Consider the following 23,334-nt stretch of genomic DNA (forward strand, 5'->3'; position numbering starts at 1 on the left):
TAAACTGTAGGCTTGCTAGTTTGCAAGAGGGAAACAGGTAAAAAGACAGCAGGAATGAGCCTTCCTTATGTCAGAATAAAAATCAAATATTGACTACAGAAACTTTTTCTTCAAAGGAGACAGATATTGATTGAATTACTTTGTAGAGCAATTTATGAGTCAGTTCATTATTGAAAACAACAGGGTAATCAGCTAGCAGTTAGTGGATGCTGTCAAGGAAAAAGAGAAACAAGAGTCCAACCGAAACCACTGTGATTCCAGGATGACTGTGAGAATACCCAAAATAGTTTTCCCTGCTTGAGGAAAAAAATCAGAGGCTGAACATTTGCTGGTGGTGGGAGGTTTAAATAGACTTCATTAAAATAATCCAGTCAGTCACTAAACAAATTAACAAGTGAACAACAATAACCAGACCTGCTACAATACATTATCTAAGATGTCTAATTAAAAAAAAAATTACAAGGCATGAAAATAAACAGTAAGGTGTAATCCATACTTTGGATGCAAGCAGGGAACAGAAACTGCCTGTGAGAAAGAACAGATTTTTCACATTTATCAGAAAGGCGTAAAGTAGCCATTACAGACATGTTCACAAAACTGAAGGAAACCATGCATAGGGAAGTAAAGAAGGAATGGTGACAAGGTTGCATTAACAAATAGAGAATATTGGGACTTCCCTGGCGGCACAGTGGTTAAGAATCCGCCTGCCAATGCAGGGGACACGGGTTCGAGCCCTGGTGGAGGAAGACAGATTAAAAGAGATTATATAAGTTAAAGAACAGAGAGAAAAAGGAACACAGAAAAAAGAGCTTCAGAGAAATGTGGGGTGTTGTTAAATAAACCTACACATGTATAATGGGATTATCAGAGAGGAGAGAAAGCAGCAGAAATGACATTCCAAGAAATAATGGCTAAAAACACCCCAAATTTATTGAAAAACAATAACCTACTCATCCAGAAACCTCAACAAACTCTAAGCAGAATAAATGCAGAGATCCAAAGAGATACCATAGTAAAAATGCTGAAAGTCAAAGACACGCAGCAAGAGAAAAATGACTAGTTACTTATAATGTAACCCCAGTAAGATTAACAGCTAACTTCCCAGCAGACAAGATGAAGGTCAGAAGGCAGTGGGAAAACATATTCAAAATGGTCAAGGGAAAAACCTGTTAACAAAGATTCCTATATCCAGCAAAGCTATTTTTCAAAATGATGGCAAAACTAAGACTTTCCTTAGTAAATACAAACTGTGAATTTGTTGACGGCAATAGGCACTTTACAATAGGCATTAATTAGAACAAACACAAAAAGATAAAGAGTACAGTATTATGGACTGAATGCTTGCATCCCTCCCAAATTCATATGTTGAAACCCTAACCTCAATGTAATGGTATTTGAAGATGGGGCCATGAAGAGGTAACTAGGTTAGATGACGTCATGTGGGTGGAGCCCTGGTCCAATGAGATTAGTGCTCTTATAAGAAAAGACATCAGAGAACTTGCTCTTCCTCTGCTTGCACAGGCTGAAGAAAGGCCAAATGAGCCCACAATGAGAAGGTGGCCATCTGCAAACCAAGGGGAGAAGCCTCACCAGATATCAACCCTGCTGGTACCTTGATCTTGGATTTCCAGTCTCCAGAACAGTAAGAAAATAAATTTCTGTTGTTTATGCCACCCAGTCGTTATGGAAGCCTGAGCAGACTAATACAACCAAGAACAGGTAATTATGTAATTGGAAAGACTGTAGAAATGCATATTTTCCCTCCTTTCTTCTGATTTTAGAGGCAAGTGTATAAAATAATATGTATATAATATAATGTTGGGCCTATAACATATACAAATGAAACATATTTGCCAATAATAGCATGAAGAATGTGGGTGGGAACAAAGCTGTATGGGCTAAGGAAATGCCTACTGATGGTAAGGTAATAGTTATAACAATGTATTGTGTTTGTAATATTAATATAATATGTGTAACAAGAATACCAGAAAAAAGGGGGGAAAGAGAATAGAGCAGTGTAGCAGTAACTTTTCTTTATATCACTAGAATTAAACTAGTGTAAATGAGAAGCTGACTTGGATAAGTTAAGATATATATCGTAAACCCTAGAAAAACCACTAACAAAAATCCTCTAGAAAAGTAAAATAGAAAGAAAGAAATTAAAATGCTACATTAGGAAATATTCATTTAATGCAAGAGAAAGCAGGAAAAGGAAGAATAAAAAAACAAACACAGGAGATAGAAAACAAAAAGCAAAATGGCAGACATAAGCCAAGTACATTAATAATAACATTAAATGTGAATGGATTAAATGATTCCATCAAAAGACAGAGATTGTCAGGATAAAAAATGATCCAACTATATGCTGTCTACAGGAGACACAAAGGCTGAAAATAACAGGATGGTAAAAGATATATCACACAAACAGTAACCACAAGAAACCTGGTATGTCTATATTAATATCCGACAAAACAGACTTTAAAACAAAAACTGTATGAGATAAAGAAAGCAATTCATAATGAAAAAGGGTCAGGGAAATATAATAGTTGTAAACGTATCAGCTCCTAGTAAAGGAGCACCAAAATACATGAAACACACACTGAAAAGAATGTAAGGAGAAATATACAATTCAATGATAGTAGCTGGAGATTTCAACACTCCACTTGCCTTTTTTTTGGCCGCACCATGTGGCTCGTGGGATCTTAGTTCCCAGACCAGCGATTGAACCCAGGCCCACGGCAGTAAAAGCAGGGAGTCCTAACCACTGGACTGCCAGGGAATTCCCAACACTCCGCTTTCAATAATGAATAGAACAACAATACAGCAGATCAACAAGGAACAGAAAACCTGGACAATACTATAAACTAATTAGACCTAAGAGACATCTACAGAACACTCCATCCAACAATAACAGAATATACAATCTTTTCAAGTGTACGTGGAATATTCTCCCGATAGACCATATGCTGGGCCATAAAATGAACCTCAGTAAATTTAAAAGGATAGAAATAATACAAAGTATGTTCTCCAACCACAATGGAATGAAATTAGAAATAAACAGCAGGAAAAAACTTGGGACACACACAAGTAAGTAGAAATTAAACACCACAATACTATGTTACCAACAGGTCAAAGAAGAAATCAAAATAGAAACCAGAAAATACTTTGGGATGAACGAAGATGAAGATACAACATGCCAAATCTTATGGAATGCCACTAAAGCAGTGCTTAGAGGAAAACTTATAGCTGTAAATGCCAATATTAAAAAAGAAGAAAGATCTCAGATCAATAACCTACACTTCCATCTTAAGACATTGGGTGGAGGGCTGGGGGACAGATCACCAAACCAAAAGCAAGCCAAAGGAAGTAAATAAGAAAGATTACAATGGGAATAAACAAAATAGAGAACAGAAAAACAAGATGAAAATCAGTAAAACCCAAAAGCTGGTTCACTGAAAAGATCAACAAAATTAACAACTTTTTGTTAAATTGACCAAGAAAAAAAGAGAGAAAACTCAAATTATCAGAGTCAGAAATGAAGAGGGGCGATTACTAGACTACAGAAATAAAAAGGATAATAAAATAGTATGCAAAATTGTATACCAAGAAAATAGATCAAATTCCCAGAAATATACCAACTGCCAAAATGAACTCAAGTAGAAACAGATAATCAGAATGGATCTATAACAAATGAAGAGATTGAAGTAGTAATCATAAAACAACTTACACACACACACACACACACACACACACACACACACAAGCCCCTGCATAGAAGGTTTCACCACTGAATTCTATCAAAAATTTAAAGAAAAATTAACAATAATTCTTCATAAACTCTTCCAAAAAACATAGAAGAGAACACTTCCCAACTCATTCTATATTACCCTAATACTAAAACCAGACAAAGGCACCACAAGACCACAGACCAATATCTCTTATGAATATAAATGCTAAAATCTGACCAAGTGTGATTTATCCCAGGAATGCCAGGGTCTTATAATATCTGAAAACCAATTAATGTAATACATTATATTTTCTCAACATGATACAGAGTACCTATGAAAAATCCACAACTAACATCTTTATTAAGGTGGAAGACTGAATGCTGTCCAGTCACGAAGGAGACAAGGATGTCAGCTCTCACTACTTGTATGGAACAGTGTACTAAGCGTTCCAGCCAGAGCAATAAGGCAAGAAAATGAAATAAAAGGTACCCAAATTGAAAAGGAAGAAATGAAACAATTTCTTCACAGATGACAAGATCATGTATATGGAAAATCCCAAGAAATCTATTTAAGAAGTATTATAACTAGTAAATGAGTTCAACAAAGTTGTAGGGTACAGGATCAGTACACAAAAAATAATCTGCATTTCTATACACTTCCAATGAACAATCAAAATGAAATTAAAACAATTCCATTCATAGTATCATCATGAAGAATAAAACACTTAGGAATAAGTTTAATAAAACAAGTGAAAAATCAACTCTAAAAACTTCAGAAGCATTGTTGAAAGAAATTAAAGATCTAAATAATTGAAAAACATCCCATGTTCATGGAATGGAAGAATTAACATAGTTAAGATGCCAATTCTCCAAATTAATCTACAGATCTGACACAATCTCCATCAGAATCCCAGTTGACTTCTTTGTAGAAATGGATAAACTGATTACAAAATTCATATGGAACTGCAAGGGACCCAGAATAGCCAAAACAATCTTGATAAGAGAACCAAACTGGAGGACTCACACATCCTGATTTCAAAACTTCATCAATACAGTGTGGCACTGGCACAGGATAAACAGATTAGTAGAAGAGCACTGACAGTCCAGAAATAAACCCAGACATCTATGATCATCTGATTTTCAATAAGGGTACCAAGACCATTCAATGGGGAAAGAACAGTCTTTTCAACAAATAGCACTGGGAAAACTAAATAGTTATGTGCAAAACAATGAAGTTGGATGCTTGTCTCATACCATATAAAAAATTAACTAAAAATGGATCAAAGATTTAAATGTCAGACCTAGGGGCTTCCCTGGTGGCGCAGTGGTTGGGAGTCCGCCTGCCGATGCAGGGGACATGGGTTCGTGCCCCGGTCCGGGAGGATGCCACGTGCCACGGAGCAGCTGGGCCCGTGAGCCATAGCTGCTGAGCCTGCGCATCCGGAGCCTGTGCTCTGCAACGGGAGAGGCCACAGCGGTGAGAGGCCCGCGTACCGCAAACCACCACCGCCCCCCCCCCCAAAAAAAAGATTTAAATGTCAGACCTAAAACTATAAAATTCTTAGAAGATATAGACATAGATCTTGGTGATCACAGACCTGGTAATAAATTCTTTGATATGATACCAAAAGCATGAGCAACAAAAGAAAAAAAGATAAAATGGACTTCATCAAAGTGAAAAACTTTTGTACTTGAAAGGACTGCATCAAGAAAGTGAAAAGACAACCCACAGAAAGAGAGAAAATATTTACAAATTATATATCTGTTAAAGGACCTGTACCAGAATATATGAAGAACTCTTACAATTCAACAATAAAAAGACACACAACCCAATTAAATTGAGCAAAGGATCTGAATATACATTTCTCCAAGGAAAATATACAAATGGCTTAAAAAGCACATGAAAAGACATTCAGTATTATTAGTCATCAGGAAAATCAAAATCAAAATCACGAGATATTACTTCACACCTACTAGAATGGTTATAATAAAAAAGTCAGATAATTAACAAGTATTAAAGGATGTGCAGAGGACTTCCCTGGTGGCACAGTGGTTAAGAATCCACCTGCCAATGCAGGGGACACGGGTTTGACCCCTGGCCCGGGGAAGATCCCACATGCCGCGGAGTAACTAAGCCCACGCACCACAACTAATGAGCCTGCATTTTAGAACCCGAGCGCCACAACTACTGAGCCCGCACACCACAACTACTGAAGCCTGCACACCTAGAGCCCGTGCTCTGCAACAAGAGAAGCCACTGCAATGAGAAGCACGTGCACCGCAATGAAGAGTAGCCCTCGCTTGCTGCAACTAGAGAAAGCCCGCGTGCAGCAACAAAGACCCAACGCAACCAAAAATAAACAAAATAAATAATTTATATTAAGAAAGAAGCATGTGGAGAAATTAGATCACTCATGCACTGCTTATGGAAATGTAAAACGTTGCAGCTGCTTTGGAAAACATCATCCTCAAATGATTAAACATACAGTTACCACATGACCCAGTGATTCCACTCCCAAGTATATACCTAAGAGAAATGAAAACAGATGTCTACACAAAAATGTACAAACTAACGTTTACAGCAGTAGTCAAAGGTGGAAACAACCCAAATGTCCATCAACCGACAAATGGATAAACACAATGTGATATATCCCTACCATGGAGTATTATTCAGCTATAAAAAGGAGTAACCTACTGGTAATATGCTACAACATGGATGAACCTTAAAAACATTACGCTGAGTGAAAGCAGCCAGTCACAAATGACTACACATAATTCCATTGATATGAAATGTCCGTATCAGGGAACTCTACAGAGACCGAAAGTAGATTAGTGGCTAGGAGATGATGGTGGTGGTGGAGGGGTTGGAGGGTGATAGCTAAAGAGTACGGAGTTTCCTTTTTTTCCCCCTTCATCAGTATATTCACATTAAAATTTTAAAAACTGTGATGAAATACACATAGCATACAATTTATCAACTTAATCGTTTTAAGCATATAGCTCACTGCCATTAAACACATTCACATCGTTTCACAATCATTACCACCATCCATCTCCAGAACTCTTCATCTTGCATAACTGAAAATAAGCCCATTAAATGGCAACTCCCCATTCCTCCTTTCCTCAGCCCCTGGCAACCACCATTCTACTTTCTGATTCTATTCATTTGATGACTCTAGGTAACTCAAATAAGTAGAATTATACAGTATTGGTCCTTTTCTGACTGGCTTACTTCACACAGTATAATGTCTTCAAGATTCATCCATGCTGTAGCATGTGACAGAATTTCCTTCCTTTTAAAGACTGAATAATATTCCACTGTATGTGTACACCACATTTAATTTATCCATTTATCTGCTGATGGACACTTGGTTTACTTCTACTTCAGGGTTTTGTTTTTTCTTTATAAATTTATTTATTTTATCTTTGGCTGTGTTGGGTGTTCGTTGCTGCACGCGGGCTTTCTCTAGCTGCGGCAAGTGGGGGCTACTCTTCGTTGTGGTGCGCAGGCTTCTCGTTGTGGTGGCTTCTCTTGTTGCGGAGCATAGGCTCTAGAGTGCAGGCTCAGTAGTTGTGGCGCGTGGGCTTAGTTGCTCCACGGCATCTGGGATCTTCCCGGACCAGGGCTCAAACCCGTGTCCCCTACATTGGCAGGTGGATTCTTAACCACCGCGCCACCAGGGAAGCCCTACTTCAGGGTTTTTGTTTGTTTTTCCGGAGAGAAAAATGTTCTAAAATTGACTGTGGTGATGGTTGCTGCACATCTGTGAATATATGAAAAACTATTAAGCAGTACACTTAAGTGGGTGAATTGTAAGGTATATGAATTTTACCTCAATAATGCTGTTTACAAAAAAGATAAATAAGGAAATAGTAGAACGGACAGACAAAAATGGTGCATATGTAAAAGGTACACACAAAGAAGTCATATTATATGAAGTCACCCACAAAATGGTTGATGATTTAGGAAAAATAATAGTATTCAAAATCCTACATAAAAATGTCATTGCTATCATTCATCTCTTTATGGTTTTGCAAATATAATGACTGTTATTTCAAATTATTATTATTTTTGATGGGAGAATAGGACCCAGTGTATTCTTCTTAAGCAATAATTAGTTCACTTGAAAAGCAAGTCTCACATGTGCTAGTTTTTAGTGACTACTAAAGATGATGTCATTGAAAATTGATGAATATTTGGCAAGGTGTGCTTTGGTTTTCTGCCATTTTAAACCATCTGACGTCTTACTGCCAGTGATAGTCAAACAAACTTCCTGAACTTAATAACACTGCTTAGTAGACGTGTGCTGTGTTCCCTGAAGATGCTGTAAGTAATCGATATAATCCATTTGGGGACTATAGTAGTCTGGGTATCGCACGTTTAATTCTTTAATAATGAATTAAAGAGACTGAAGCAGGTAACAAAAAACAAGCACTCTGAATCTCATTAGTCCCAATGACTGATTCACCATCTGTGACAACCTGAGCAAATTTCACCAGAATTTAAACCAAATTTAATCAGCCTAGCAGAAAAAATAAAAATGAAAAATGAAAGTAAACTATTCAAAGGTTACTCCATATTTCTCTTGGATCACTTTTGTTGGATTTTCCTATGAATAACAACATTTTTTACAACTTGTTTTTGGAGCAATTTTAATTTTGGGGGTGGATTATATTTGTGGTAAACCTTTTAGAGGTAGAATTACAGAATAAAAAAGTACAGCAGTTTCATGTTTTGTTAAATATCATCAGACTGATTTATAGAATCAGTTTTCATATACCTAGCACCCAGCAATGTTTGTCTCTCTGCTTAGTGTTAACTGTTTTGTCCTCCTTTTTTGGTTAAGGTTGCCTTAGTTCTCATTTCTTAAGATTGTTGGGGAGAGTGAACATTTTCTCATGTGATAATTTATTATTAGTTCTTGTCAAATGGGTGAAGTACTTATTTCCATGAATTATTTGTGGAGTTCATTCTAGAACTCCACAAATAATTATCATTAATATTATCATTCTAGAACATACAGAAGTGATACAAATGTTTATAAGCTTTTATCAGACATCTGTCACATTTCCCCACATCTTGATGCTTTCTTTTTGAAATCTATCTTAATGTAACTGTGCTGAATCTTTATATCAAAACAACCTTTAAAACATTCATCTACTCTTTGATAACGTACTTCATATCTTGAATCCTAAATCAGTGAGAAAAATAAAGCAGTCAGAAAAGTATTTTCATAAACTCTTCACCACACCTATCTACATACTAATATCTGAGCCCATGCACTCTGCTTTTCCTCCATTTACCATACGCAAATCCTCTGCATTTTATTTATGGCTAACCGACTTTCCATTTGAGTGTTTACTCTCATCCGCCTTGAGGACCTTACAACTCTACCCCCTCTCTCCTATAGCAACACACCTCTTTCTGGTGTCTTTCATTTTAGCATGCAAACACTTCTTTTTTCAATTAAGAACAGGACAATTTCTCTTAACCTCATTTTCCCCTCCCATATACTACTGAAATTCAATGCTCCCTTTAGGGATGCAATTCTCAAAAGTTGCCTCTATTTAGTGTCTCCAGTTCCTCTCCTCCCATTCTCTTGCCCCTTATCTCTTAAAGTCTTCCCCCATAGTTAATGATTTTATTACCTATTTAGGGGTTTGAAATATATATACAACAAGAGTACCCAGAAATATATTATACATTTTAAAGAATTATAAGATGAAGAACTATGTAACCTCCATTTGGATTAAGAAAAGAACATCACTAAGTTTCCACAACTTTCCTCACCATGTACCTCTAACTATTGTATAGCAGTGCTCCACACGTAGGTTTAACTTTTTAAACAAATTGTTTCTGAAGGTGTTTTTTTTTTAAATTACTGAGGTTTGAGAATTCTTCATATCCTCTCTACAGAAGTACTTTTTCAGATATTTGATTTCCCAGTCAGTATATTGTTTGACTTTTCATTTTTATTCTGTTGTGTAGCCAGTTTCCAACTGGTATAATTTTCTTACTGTCTGAAAGACTTCCTTTAACATTCCTTGCAGTGCAGGTAAGCTGGTGATTAATTGTTTCAGTTTTTGCATGTTTGAAATAGTCTTTATTTCATATTTGTTTCTGAAAAATATTTCTACTGGTATAGAATTCTGTTTTTTCTCTCATAACCCCAAATACAGATGTTGTACCACTGTCTTCTGGCTTGTATTGTTTCTAACAAGAAGTCTATCGAAGTCTTATCTTTGTTCCTCTATATGTAATGTGTCTTCTTTTCTCTGGCTACTTTTACAATTTTCTCTTTATAACGTTTTGAAAAGTTTCCTCCATATTTCTTTTGCCTGAGTTTGTTGAACTTTTTGGATATGCAGGTTTATGATTTTCATAAATTTTGAAACATTTCAGCCATTACTATTCAAATATTTTTTTGTCCGCCCTTTTTCTCTCTTTGGAGGATGCCAATTGCACATGCATTAGGCCCCCTGAAAAGCACTGATGCTCTGTTCATTATTTCCTAGTTCTTCTTCCTGTCTGAATTTTATACTGGCATTGTTTCAGTCAGTTTCAATTGACTGATTTTTCCTCATTATTGGCCTTATTAGTTTCTCACTTCCTTGCATACTTCCTAATTTTTGATTGGATGCCAGGCATTATGAATTTAACCTTGTGGACTGTTGGATATCCTTGTTTTTTTTGTTGTTTGTTTTGGCAGTGTTGGGTCTTCATTGCTGTGCGCAGCCTTTCTCTAGTTGCGGCGAGCGGGGGCTACTCTTTGTTGCAGTGCATGGGCTTCTCACTGCGGTGGCTTCTCTTATTGCAGAGCACAGGCTCTAGGTGCGCAGGCTTCAGTAGTCGTGGTGTGCGGGCTCAGTAGTTGTGGCTCGTGGACTCTAGAGCACAGGCTCAGTAGCTGTGGGGCACGGGCTTAGTTGCTCTGTGGCATGGTATCTTCCAGGACCAGGGATTGGACCTGCGTTCCCTGCATTGGTAGGAGGATTTTTTTTTTTTTTTTTTTTTTTGTGGTACGCGGGCCTCTCCTTGCTGTGGCCTCTCCCGTTGCGGAGCACAGGCTCTGGACACGTAGGCTCAGCGGCCATGGCTCACGGGCCCAGCCGCTCCGCGGCATTTAGGATCCTCCCAGAACGGGGCACGAACCCATGTCCTGTGCATCGGAAGGCGGACTCTCAACCACTGCGCCACCAGGGAAGCCCGCAAGCGGATTCTTAACCACTGCGCCAGCAGGGAAGTCCCCCTTGTATTTTTAAATAATATTTCTGAGCTTTGTTCTGAGCCACAGTTATCTGGAGACAATTTAATCCTTTTGGGTCCTGCTTGTTTAAGGCAGGACCAGAGCAGCTTTTAATCTAAGGCTAATTGTCCTCCACTACTGAGACAGTATTCTTTTAAGTCCTCTACTCAATGCCTCATGTGTTATGAGGTTTTGACATACTGGCTGGTAGGAATTTAAACTCTTCCTGTCCTTGTGTGAGCTTCAGGGATTGTTCTGCCTGTTCCTTTTGAATGGCTCTTTTCCCTGCCTTGGGGAGTTTTTGCACATAAATGCACCAGTCAGCAATCAACTAAGACTCAAAAGGGTCCCACTTAGATCTCCAGAGCAACCTCTTTGTAACCCTCTTCTCTTCAGTATTCTGCCCTGCAAACTCTAAGCCACCTTGGCTTCCTGGGACTCCTAATTCCATCTCCTTAACTTAGACAGAGGGTCTTGCTTGGGTTCCTCCTCCCTGAGATGTGGCTAGGACACTCTCCCCAGGCAGCAAGCTGGAGCAATCGGAAGACTCACTTGTTTGTTTTCCCTCTCTCAGGGTTTACTGTCCCTCACTGCCTAATGAAAACTGTTGTTTCATGTATTTGTCTCTAGTTTTAAAGTTATGGTAGGAGGATAAATTTGGTTTCTACTACTCTATCGTGGCTGGAAATGGAAATCAAGAGGATGTAGGTTTTTAAGATCCTTTCATCAACATGTCTGATATTGTCCCCAACACTGATAAGTAAAACACAGGAGTTGCTTTACACAGGAGTGTGAAACACAAGAGTTGTTTTACACAGCAGTATAAAACACACTCTCAAGGAATAGAAATTATTCACAAAATAAAATAAATAGAATATGCCAAAGGGGCACTTCCAACACAAACCTTTTCTGCTTCCTAAACTTGGAGTATCTCAGGGGATCGCTTGTTATCTAGGTTACCTATGGCCTGAAGAAATAACAAATAAAATGGCAAGCCATTCAAATTCTTGGGCTGTGAAGAAAGGATGGATTTTGAGAAACAATTTGGAAAAGCTTAAAATTTACTTGAGGAAGAAAGCTGTAAAAATCTAACGAATAATTCAAAAGTGGGTGGGAAGATTAAGAGATGTACTCCTTTTTCCTTATGTTTAAAAAAAAACTAACTGAATTTCTCCTTACATAAGTTCTTTCCCTTCTGTCTTTCAAAAAAGTACTACCTATTTTTGAATAAATATTCTTCTTGACCTTTCATCTGTAAGACTTCATGAACTGCAAAACTTGTAATTTCCTTTTTAGAGTTCTTTATTTGTTATTTTGGCCACATTGTGGGGCTGGCTTATTTATTCATTACAATTTATTTATTTATTTATTTTTGGCTGCATTGGGTCTTTGTTGCTGCATGTGGGCTTTCTCTAGTTGTGGTGAGCGGGGCTACTCTTCGTTGCGGTGCACGGGCTTCTCATTGCGGTGGCTTCTCTTGTTGCGGAGCACGGGCTCTAGGCATGCAGGCTTCAGTAGTTGTGGCATGCGGTCTCAGTAGTTGTGGCTCATGGGCTCCAGAGCACAGGCTCAGTAGTTGTGGCGCATGGGCTCAGATGCTCCGCGGCATGTGGGATCTTCCCAGACCAGAGATTGAACCTGTGTCCCCTGTCTTGGCAGGTGGATTCTTAACCACTGCGCCACCAGGGAAGTCCCTGGTTTAATTTTGAAACCAGAGCTTATGAACAATGTAATTAAAAATATAGAAAATATAATGTTTAGAATATATGATTCCTAACAAAGTTCACATATTATGTGTACACTGAAAAATAACTTGAATGAAGACACCAAAATTTAACAGTGATTATATCTGAGTGGTGAGATTGTAGCTGATTTGCTTTTTCACCCTTTTTTACATTTTGAAAATTTTATATTTTCAAATTTTCTACAATGACTCTGTATTGTATGTATAATCAGGAAGACCCAAACAAGTTAAATAGAGAAAACACTCTTTTAACAGACAAAATGTAGATGCAGGAGAATTATTTTGCCCAATAGAAACTCACTGAGAGAGACTGAAAAATGAAAAGATTTTTGCATGAAATAGCACCTCTCCTCCTTATTCTTTAAAGATATCTACTTAAAAATTATTAATCTAAAATAGAGACTTCCAAAAAAATAAAATAAAATAGAGACTTCCCTGGTGGTGCAGTGGTTAAGAATCCGCCTGCCAATGCAGGGGACAAGGGTTTGAGCCCTCGTCCGGGAAGATCCCACATGCCATGGAGCAACTAAGCCCGTGCACCACAACTACTGAGCCTGCGTTCCGGAGCCCGTGAGCCACAACTACTGAGCCCGCATGCCACAACTACTGAAGCCCGTGCGCCTAGAGCCCATGCTCCGTGACAAGAGAAGCCACCGCAATAAGAAGCTTGTGCACCTCAACAAAGAGTAGCCCCTGCTCACTGCAACTGGAGAAAGCCCACGGGCAGCAAGAAAGACCCAATGCAGCCAAAAATAAATAAATAAATTTATATTAAAAAATTACTATTATCACTCATTTTTGGTGAGTTTACAAGAAATGGAATAGCTATAAGCATCCTCTTCCCTTCCTATTTAAAATTATTTTTGTCCATATAACTTAATTTACTAATTAATTTTGGTGATAAATAAAAGCTGTTGTATCCAATGAAGAGAAAATAAACATTCTGAAAAGGCAATGTTTTAGCACCAGAAGTAACTTTCTCATTACATTTTATTTCTCTAGGCTAAGTGTTAACAAATTCCCTTTTAATAACAACAGAAGTAAAAGTTCACTAAAACATGTGGTTCAGATTGAGACTCTGTTATTGACAATTATTTCAAAGGATGGCTGAGGCAAACAAAAAACCAAAATGCAAAACTAGAAGTTTGGGAGAAATTAAAGGAATCCAAAACAGTTCCAGAAGTAGGACAAAGGGGACACTAGAGGGATACTAGTTTACAAAATGAGGAAAAACAGACTATGCAGATGGAAAAGGGAAAAAGACTTAAAAGTAGGTTTTCTTTTTCATTATTTCATAAAGATTCTGTGAAACCTTTTTTTTAGAGTTCTGAAAAATAAAGGTTACAGTCTCTTCAAGTTCCCCTCTCTGTACGCTGGCACTTTGAGATTGCAGATCAAAGACAAAAGTATATTCTCCTTTTGAGTTTCAAAATAAAAATGGGAAAATAAATGGTAATACAAAAAAAACCCAAATGGGAGCATTTTGAAAATATTATCCAACTAGCCTGCCCATTTTTGCAGACTGTAGGAATGAAATTAGATTTTTCTCTACATCATAGACAGAAATACCATGATTTGTTGTAAAACTAGTTTCTCTGACCGGTACATGGCTTGCTGAAAGTGACAAGACACATGATTTGTATCAGGCCATGCTAAATCCTCATAGTACACATAACAACACAATCCAATCCAAACACAAAATTGCCTCAGTGATAACTGATTGGTTGAGCTGAAAGTAAAGATAATTCAAATTCCACTTTTCTGCATAAGGAGCCGCCACAAGAAAATGGATTGCTAAGCAACTCAAGCTAAGGAAGACATTTTTCAGAACAAAGGCTCACTTAGTGTTCTTACAGAAATCTTATAATCTGGTAATGTTTTAGTATAAACATGTGTGTTTGGATCAGGACCCTATAGCTTAGAGTTTAAGATATACTTTCCCCCTGTGAACAAACTGAGATTTATTATACTTGCTGGTATGGAGTAATCGACACAGTTTTACCTTAGGACACTGGGTCTTGGATGAAATTTTACAATGACAGATATTATGACTTTCTTGCAAATGTGTAAAATATTACTGGTTATGGAGACTTGTGCATAGCTGAAGTGTACAGATGAAAAAAAGGGCTGGTTAGCATAGGTCAGTGAGTCTCAACTCTTATTGCCAGAAGAATCACCTGGAAGGCTTTAAAAAATAATGGGAAATTTTAACACAGTATAAATTTCTATTTTCAGGACTTCCCTAGCAGTCCAGTGGTTAAGACTCTGTGCTTCCATTGCAGGGGATGCAGGTTCAATCCCTGGTCCGGGAAATAAGATCCTGCGTGCTGCACAGTGAGGCCCCCCCAAAATTTTTTTTAAATTTTCACTGTGCAGCAGCTCTACCACAAAAGAGCTGGGGCTCATCATTGTATAAAACTCCAAAGTTGCCTGTGAGATTTCAACCAACTTGTTTAAAAAGCCTGGGCCTTTTCAGTTTGTGGTATCCACAGAGAGGAGGAAATATGTGAGTTCCTCAGGTGTGTATGTATGTGTGTTTATGACAACAAATAAAATGAGAGTCAAGTCCCCATTTTCCCAAACAGATTCAATGAAGCAAGTACTGCAACCCCTTCTTCACCTCTAAATACCATCTGTAACCATAACTGGGTGACAGCCTCTTATCAGCAATTCCACCTTCAGACTCCTTATTAAAAAGAGCACCAAGGGCTTCCCTGGTGGCGCAGTGGTTGAGAGTCCGCCTGCCGATGCAGGGGACGCGGGTTCGTGCCCCGGTCCGGGAGGATCCCACGTGCCGAGGAGCGGCTGGGCCCGTGAGCCATGCCGCTGGGCCTGCGCGTCCGGAGCCTGTGCTCCGCATCGGGGGAGGCCACAGCAGTGGGAGGCCCGCGTGGCGCAAAAGGAGAAAGGAAGAAAAAAAAAAAAAAAAAAAAAAAAAAAAAAAAAAAAAAAAAAAAAAAGAGCACCAAGGCTACTCTGGCAACCTTACAGAAATGTCATGAGAATAAATGAAAGACTGTAATCCACTCTGAACAGCAGACTAAAAGTACCCAACTCAAAGGAAGACTGTTTTTTTTTTTTAACACATTAGGCTTATCAGAGAAGCTTCTGTTCTTTTAAGTTAAGTGGCTAATGGAATACTTCACGACTTGCTTTAATATAGACCTACTATCATTTGCTTCTCATATGCCTCCCTCCTCTTACTGATGAAAAAGGAGCTCCCCAGAGCCTGAAAGATTCCAGCAAGATATTTTGCTCTTGAAGTTATATACAGGAAATACATTCTCCCCAGACTCTTACAAAAACCTTAAATATTAACACATAAACGCTCTTAACTCTAAGATCTATGGCCAACTATTGATTCCACTTAGGTGAGTAAAAGGAGACTGGCCTACTACTTTCAGGCACATGAGAGAAAATTTGATTCTCCATTGGTTTACATATGGAATGCCTTGCTTATACTGATTTTGTTAAAAAAAATGCTAGATAAATAGATTGTATTGTAGTTTTTCTATTCTAGATTAGAGAATGATCTCAGGTAATGCCCCTTAGGCAACTTTAAAATTAGCAACGGACCACAATCCTGATAAACAATGAGGAGCTATAAGATTAGGCTTTTTATTCATACTCACCTTAAATTATTTTGTTGGCCAGGTGGAATGATGCTATAGTAAACTGGCATTCCTGCTGTAGGCATAGATCCTTGATTAGACTGATTAGGGAACATAACAGGCTGTTGATAAGTCTGATGGGCAATTCCTTGAGAACCTTGAGGCAGTGAAACCTAAAATTTGAAAGGCAATTTAAAGGCAAAAAACGTTCTTTAAAACCTTGCAAATGTTAATGTCTCCAGCCTCCATAAACTTTCAAGTGTGAGCAGTTAGGAATAAGGTAAAACTGCCAATAGGCTGTCCTGATAAGTTAGTTACAGCATTACCACTTTATTTCAATGTTCCTTTTAGCTGGTTATTGTTTTTGGCTAGCATTTATCAATAGTACAGTAGGCTAGGAGTTATGACTCACATCCCAAAGTAGAAGTTATCTTATTATTTTTATTTTAAAAATTTATTTAATTTTTGGCTGCGTTGGGTCTTTGTTGCTGCACGCGGGCTTTCTTTAGTTGCAGGGAGCCAGGGTTACTCTTCGTTGTGGTGTGCAGGCTTCAGTAGTTGTGGCAGGCGGGTTCAGTAGTTGTGGCTCACGGGCTCTACAGCACAGGCTCAGCAGTTGTGGTGCACGGGCTTAGTTGCTCCGCGGCATGTGGGATCTTCCCGGACCAGGGATCGAAGCCATGTCCCCTGCATTGGCAGGTGGATTCTGAACCAATGTGCCACCAGGGAAGTCCCAGAAGTTATTTTAAAAAAGAAACAGTTTCCAAATAAGGATGACCCTTTCACATGGAAAGAGTAATGCAATTTACCTCAGGTAGAACGAAGTAAAACTCAGATGGGGTACTAGTGAGATACATTGGATCAGAAAGTGTGAGCTCTGAAGCTTAAGATATCTAGATGTGATACTGACTCCATCAATTTTACTATATATGTGACACTGGGCAAACGACTTAACTCAGATTCTGAGGCCCCAGAGTTCATTATCTGCAAAAAGAGGATGCCACCTCCACCTCAGGAGGGGTATCATCTCCATTATAATCTCCATTTACAGGATCTAGCACAGCAGGCATCTGATGAACAGTGGATCTTTCAATTCTCTGTTTTCCACATTCATCTACATAGAAACCACATGAACATAATCAGGACTTCCCTGGTGGTGCAGTGGTTAAGAATCCGCCTGCCAATGCAGGGGATACGGGTTTGATCCCTGGTCTGGGAAGATTCCACATGCTGTGGAGCAACTAAGCCCGCGAGCCACAACTACTGAGCCCTCACGCCACAACTACTGAAGTCCACAGGCCTCGAGCCCGTGCTCTGCAACAATATAAGACACTGCCACGAGAAGCCCGCGCAACACAACCAAGAGTAGCTCCCGCTCGCCGCAACTACAGAAAGCCCGCGCACAGCAATGAAGACCCAACGTGGCCAAAAATAAATAAATTAAAAAAAAAAAAACACAAAAAAACACATGAACATAATGGATTCATTTCTCTAGTTTCCAGTTTCTAAAATAGAAACCACAACGGCATAATGGTTTTGTAATTTACAAGTGCACCACATTAGTTGCATTACAATGATTTTGGTAAATAAAGCCTGTGTAAAAGCTTCTGATGATGATGTCAGCAACAGTAGTAACAGTGATGACAATCAAAGTTAACATTACCGAGTACTTACTACCATGTTCAGGTTCTGTTCCAAGAACTTTATGTATATTACTACATCAAGTCTTCCTAACAACCCTAAGAAGTTACTTTTATCATCCTTGTTTTATAGAAGGGGTTAAAAATTGAGATTAATAACTTGCCCAAGGTTGTATAGCTAGTAAGGAGAAAAGTCGGGGTTTGAACCCATGCCCACTGGCTCCAGAGCCTTAGTTCTTTAACCACTTTATCATTCTCTATACCTGGGCTCTGTGATTTATAAGTTGATGATTAACTTCTAAGTCTTGCCTATATAACATGTTTCTAAACTAGTAACTAGTTCTTTCAAAATACACAGTAATCTCTTAAACTACTTTCAATTTGGCTCAGCAGCAAAGATAAAGTTGTTGGTTTGATTTATCCAATTTTTTATGACAAAATATATTTCAGTCTTTTTGTCTACTGAGGCAGTGTAATATCCTAAGATTATTTCTGATTCTATCTAAGTTAGTGTATGTGCAAGATCTAGGAAAAATGGCAACTCAATCTAGATGATTTAAGCTACAGAATAAATTTGTAACTAGTGGTAAAGAAAAAACTGAAGTACCAAAAGAGAGGAAACCGTACTTGAGAATGTACAGCCGCAGAATATACTCTACTGAGTAGATGACTTTTCAGGTTTATTATTTATTTGTTAATTTAAAATTTTATTTTTATTTTTTCAGCCGTGATGCACGACTTGCAGGATCTTAGTTCTCCGACCAGGGGTTGAACCCAGGCCCTTGGCCGTGAAAGCAACGAGTCCTAACCACTGGACTGCTAGGTAATTCCTTCGGGCTTATTTTTTAGATGACAGTTTATTACCACCTAGCTTATCTAACCAAATGTAGTAGGAAGCATGAAGCAGCCTGTCATTCACTGCTTATCAGAGCAATACATCTCACAGTCATTCACCCAGTGGAAGGATTACATGAAATACCATGAGAAAATAATTTATAACTTGTAAAAAAGTATGCTATAGAAATGATAATAATTGTCTTAGCTCTGAAACACTTTCAGTATCTAGCTCCATTTTTAAAAACTACACTAACGAGGATGTAATTTATTTTAAACTTATATTTCTTTTTTTTATAGTTAATCCACCAGTTAATTTTCCAGTGTTAAACTAATCTTTCTTTTATTTATTTGTTTGTTTATTTATTTATTTAGTCTAGCCTGCACCGGGTCTTAGTTTTGGCACGCAGGATCTTTAGTTGCGGCATGCGGACTCTTAGTTGCAGCATGCATGCGGGATCTAGTTCCCCGACCATGGATTGAACCCGGTCCCCCAGCACTGGGTGCACAGAGTCTTACTCACTGGACCACCAGGGAAGTCCCTAAACTTATATTTCAAGGGAGATCTTATTTACACAGTGCCTGGGCATCTAACAGATGCTCAGCAGACTAGATTAGGTAGCATGACCAGGGTCCTTGAGAAGGGAGAGCTCCTGGCTTGGTAGTGATCCTGTCTAATATCTAGCTACAGAAGAAATAGGGGATGGGCAGTCTCATGGGCCTCGGTTTAAGCAGGGTGGACTGGAGTAAAAAGCATGGAGGATTTGAGAGAAAAGAAAGATATAAAATCTAGTTTCAGGATGTATCTTCTTTTTTCCTTAGTTGCTTTCTATTATCAAGGGGCTTCAAAAGTAGACATATTCTTAGTGCTCAGAAGTCCTCAACAATTCCACATTTTACATTTTAATTACAATTTTCATTTTCTGCAATTACAAGAATATGCTACCTCCTTTGCTCATATCCTTCCCCATCCTCAGAATGCCTTAACTAATTTATGCCCATAATTTTCTTTTAAGAGCTGATTAAAGGTTTATACCTTTCTAGAAGACTTCTGTATTAAGTCCCTAACCTATTCATGGCCATATTTCACAATTCCTTCACTTAGTGGTCTGTATATTATCATCAATTTGTTGACCTGTGTTTAGATGTACAATTTATCTTCCCAGCTAGATTATTTTTACCTTGTTGAGATGAATGACAACGGCCTTTGGATTTCTTAACATTCGAGTCAGTTATGGGAAACCATGAGGCTAATAAAACAAACTCACTCACAGGTTATTCCAGAAAGGTAAAGGAAGGTAAAATAAATTTCTGGAAATGTGCCATAGATGGGCTAAAGAAATCTGACTTATTCATGAAACAGTAGGTATTTCTACTTTAGAACTATAAATTAAAATCCATGACATTTTCAATACATGACATACTCTTCCTTTTCTTGATTTAGTGAGGGGGAAAAACGTCAGTTCCAGCATGGGAAATTGCACATCCTTCTCTATTCTATAAATACTGACTTATAATCTGTACTGTATTTCATATACCTACCTCTACCTTTATTTTTCCCTCCCATTCCATTCTCCTCAAGAGATTTTCTAAGGAGCTGAAGAATAGAATAAGACACTTGCTCATATATTGATACTTATGTATTGAATAGCTGGAAACACAGACAATGCCAGAAAAATCTACTTCTCAAAATTAATATGGTTCAGATATTTTTTTCTAAGTTAATGAAGTGAATGAATGATGCAATAAGTGAGGACAGAACAAAGCTGCAATGACTAATAAAACTCTTAAGACTATAAAGTTATGTATTACAGAAGCATTTTCCCCATATTAAAAGGAGAAGAATGTAGCTACACATTTTAGTTATTCAAAATCCCCTCTACCCAACGCAGGTAAGAGCGACCACGTACCTGATATGATGGCACTGAAGGATAGGGGATGACCACTCCTTGAATCTGATTTCCAATGCTGTTCGGCTGGCCACCAACTAGGCTCTGACTCTGGGGTTGCTGAACTCCAACTATCCCCTGGTAGTTTTGCTGCTGGTTGGGCATAACTTGATAACCTGTAATGGCACAGTGAGTTAAATCCTGCTTTGAATTTAATTTATTTCACTAGCAGTATGTTTTTGTATTTTAAGCAAGTACTTTGTGTTCTAAGATGACAGAGTTTTGTTTAAACAGCAAGTCTCAAAAATCTTCTGTTATGAGAGCTAATATTTAAAAGGTTTACTATGTAGGTAACCCAAGTCAGCTACCCTCTCCGCCCTCCCAAAATAACACTCAAATAAAATTTGGGTACAAAGATTTCCTTTGCAGTTGAGGAAATTTTTAGGGCCACAGACTTGGTTTATATACACAATTACTAGTTAGTGTATAGTACAGTCTGTTATTAAAAATAGTTTCTGTGGGCCAGGACTGGCTACATAATTTGTGGGACCCAGTGCAAAAGCAAAATGCAGGGCCTCTTGTTAAAAAATGGAGAGTTTTGAGTTGGTAGTAGTAGAACTAGTCCTTCTGGAGACTGAAAATAATGGCAGGGGGGAACCACTTTTATAGAATAGTTGTATGTTTGAAAAACCACACTAAGATACGAATCCTTATATTAGGAATGTGTCAAGGGCACAAGGGAAAATGTAGTTACCTAGCAATTTTTAAGGTTATTTCCTTATATTATTAAGATCACTTAACAGAGGAACAGATCATTAGAGAGGTTAAGCAATCTGCCCAAAGTTCACAAATCAAAAACCTAAGGGACAGTTCTTCCTAAACTGAAGGCACTGTTGGTAATTTAACTAGTAAGTTAAGAGTATAAACATACTTTTATTAAGTGAATTTATCAGTTATTTAAACAAGAATCCACAATGATAAGCTTTGAGTAGTGAATATGAATTGTACAATATGTGTCTCCTGACCCTAAGAGGATTCCTTTAAGTAAACCAGTTAGCTCAAGACTTATGTAAATTACTAAAAACTACCACAAATCCTTTGTTTTTTTTTTAAAAGAAACCAGATAAAAATAACTAACTGACCTTCTAATCAGGGTATCTAAAAAGCTTCTACAACGATAAACCAAACTATGGCATTGCCTATACAAACTTCCACAACTAAAGGTCAGCGAAATGATTTCTCTGATAGCACCATAAATCTATTCTGCTACCTTATAAATACCAAGATTTCATCTCCATCCTTATTAATTCCTAAAGCAACAGGAATGGCAAAGATCCCATCTCAGGTATTGATTGTAGACAAGGGTATCACTCACTGAAGTTGCCTGGAAGCCTCAATGATTCCACTCAATGGCTAAATAATTGAATAAATTCTAACATCAACCTTCTCTAAAGATATGAATACAAAACATATCCAGTAACTAAGCAACATATTAACAACAAAGTAAAAATCAAGTACAAATCCAGTTATAGTGAATACTTTAATAGTGAAGGGTTTTATAAAATGATGCTATTTCTATGGCAACAGTGCTTTATTGCCATGTTTCAAATGAGTTCTCACCAATCTAGCTTTCCCAAAAACTGTATATTACGGTCCTTATGTGTAATAAAGTGATTGTTAACATGCTGTTTCTGAAACATTTCTCCCTGTGAAATTCCTATAGTCCTCAAATCTGGTGGTAAAGAAGCTTCTTTCTTTCTTTTTTTTTTTTTTTTCCGGTACGCGGGCCTCTCACTGTTGTGGCCTCTCCCGTTGCGGAGCACAGGCTCCGGACATGCAGGCTCAGCGGCCATGGCTCACGGGCCCAGCCGCTCCGCGGCATGTGGGATCTTCCCGGAGCGGGGCACGAACCCATGTTCCCTGCAACAGCAGGCGGACTCTCAACCACTGCGCCACCAGGGAAGCCCAAGAAGCTTCTTTCTTGCTCCTTAGCCTAATAATTAACAACCAACCCTATTTTCAGTTTACCAAATAACAAGTATTTCAAATTCATACTCAAGTCCAAATATCATCGAAACGTACACTGACACATTTCCACCCCTAGGAAAAGAAAGGGCAGGAATGGAAATGGGATGTGAAGACCTTTTTTTTGTGTTGGAAACACCACCTCTCATCCACACATACACCTATTGCAGGGTCAGAATTTGGGCTCAGCTCTTTATAGACTGGGAAAGTAACTTCTTACAATGGTCTTGTCCGAATTACAGTCCACTAAAATTAAAAAGAAAAATGTGACCACCTAGCAGAATTCACTGTAACATAATGTGACTTAAATACCTTGACTTAAATAGTCACATCCCCCTAAGAAACTCAAGTGTTTTTCAAACTATTTTTGTATTTTATTCATTGCCAGTATTTGGAGGTTCACCTTGTTTGCCTCCTGCCTGCAACTCCCTCTGATGAAAAGAAATCTGACACAGAAAACTTCAATACATAGCTATAGATTTCATGACACAGTGGTCTAATGCAGCATCACCTGGACACTACATCATGGAATTTACACCGATAAATTTCCAATGGTATTTTAGATTCTTTAATGCAACCTTAACTCCACTAATATCCATTCCTACAAATGTATATAT

General features: G+C 38.1%; 1 protein-coding gene across 15 annotated transcripts in view; it reads right to left on the bottom strand.

The window, feature by feature from the left end:
• The window catches only part of R3HDM1 (R3H domain containing 1), a 114,600-nt gene that overhangs the window by 21,623 nt on the left and 69,643 nt on the right, over positions 1–23,334 (bottom strand). For all 15 annotated transcript variants that reach the window (XM_019925502.3, XM_019925495.3, XM_019925491.3 and 12 more), the window contains 2 exons: positions 20,714–20,868; positions 16,351–16,502 (listed from right to left, as the gene is read on the bottom strand). In XM_019925502.3, coding sequence (XP_019781061.1) covers positions 16,351–16,502; positions 20,714–20,868 — 307 coding nt within the window. The remainder of the gene's footprint in view (positions 1–16,350; positions 16,503–20,713; positions 20,869–23,334) is intronic.

This window comes from Tursiops truncatus, chromosome 7, assembly GCF_011762595.2.
Source record: "Tursiops truncatus isolate mTurTru1 chromosome 7, mTurTru1.mat.Y, whole genome shotgun sequence".
NCBI lineage: Eukaryota > Metazoa > Chordata > Mammalia > Artiodactyla > Delphinidae > Tursiops > Tursiops truncatus.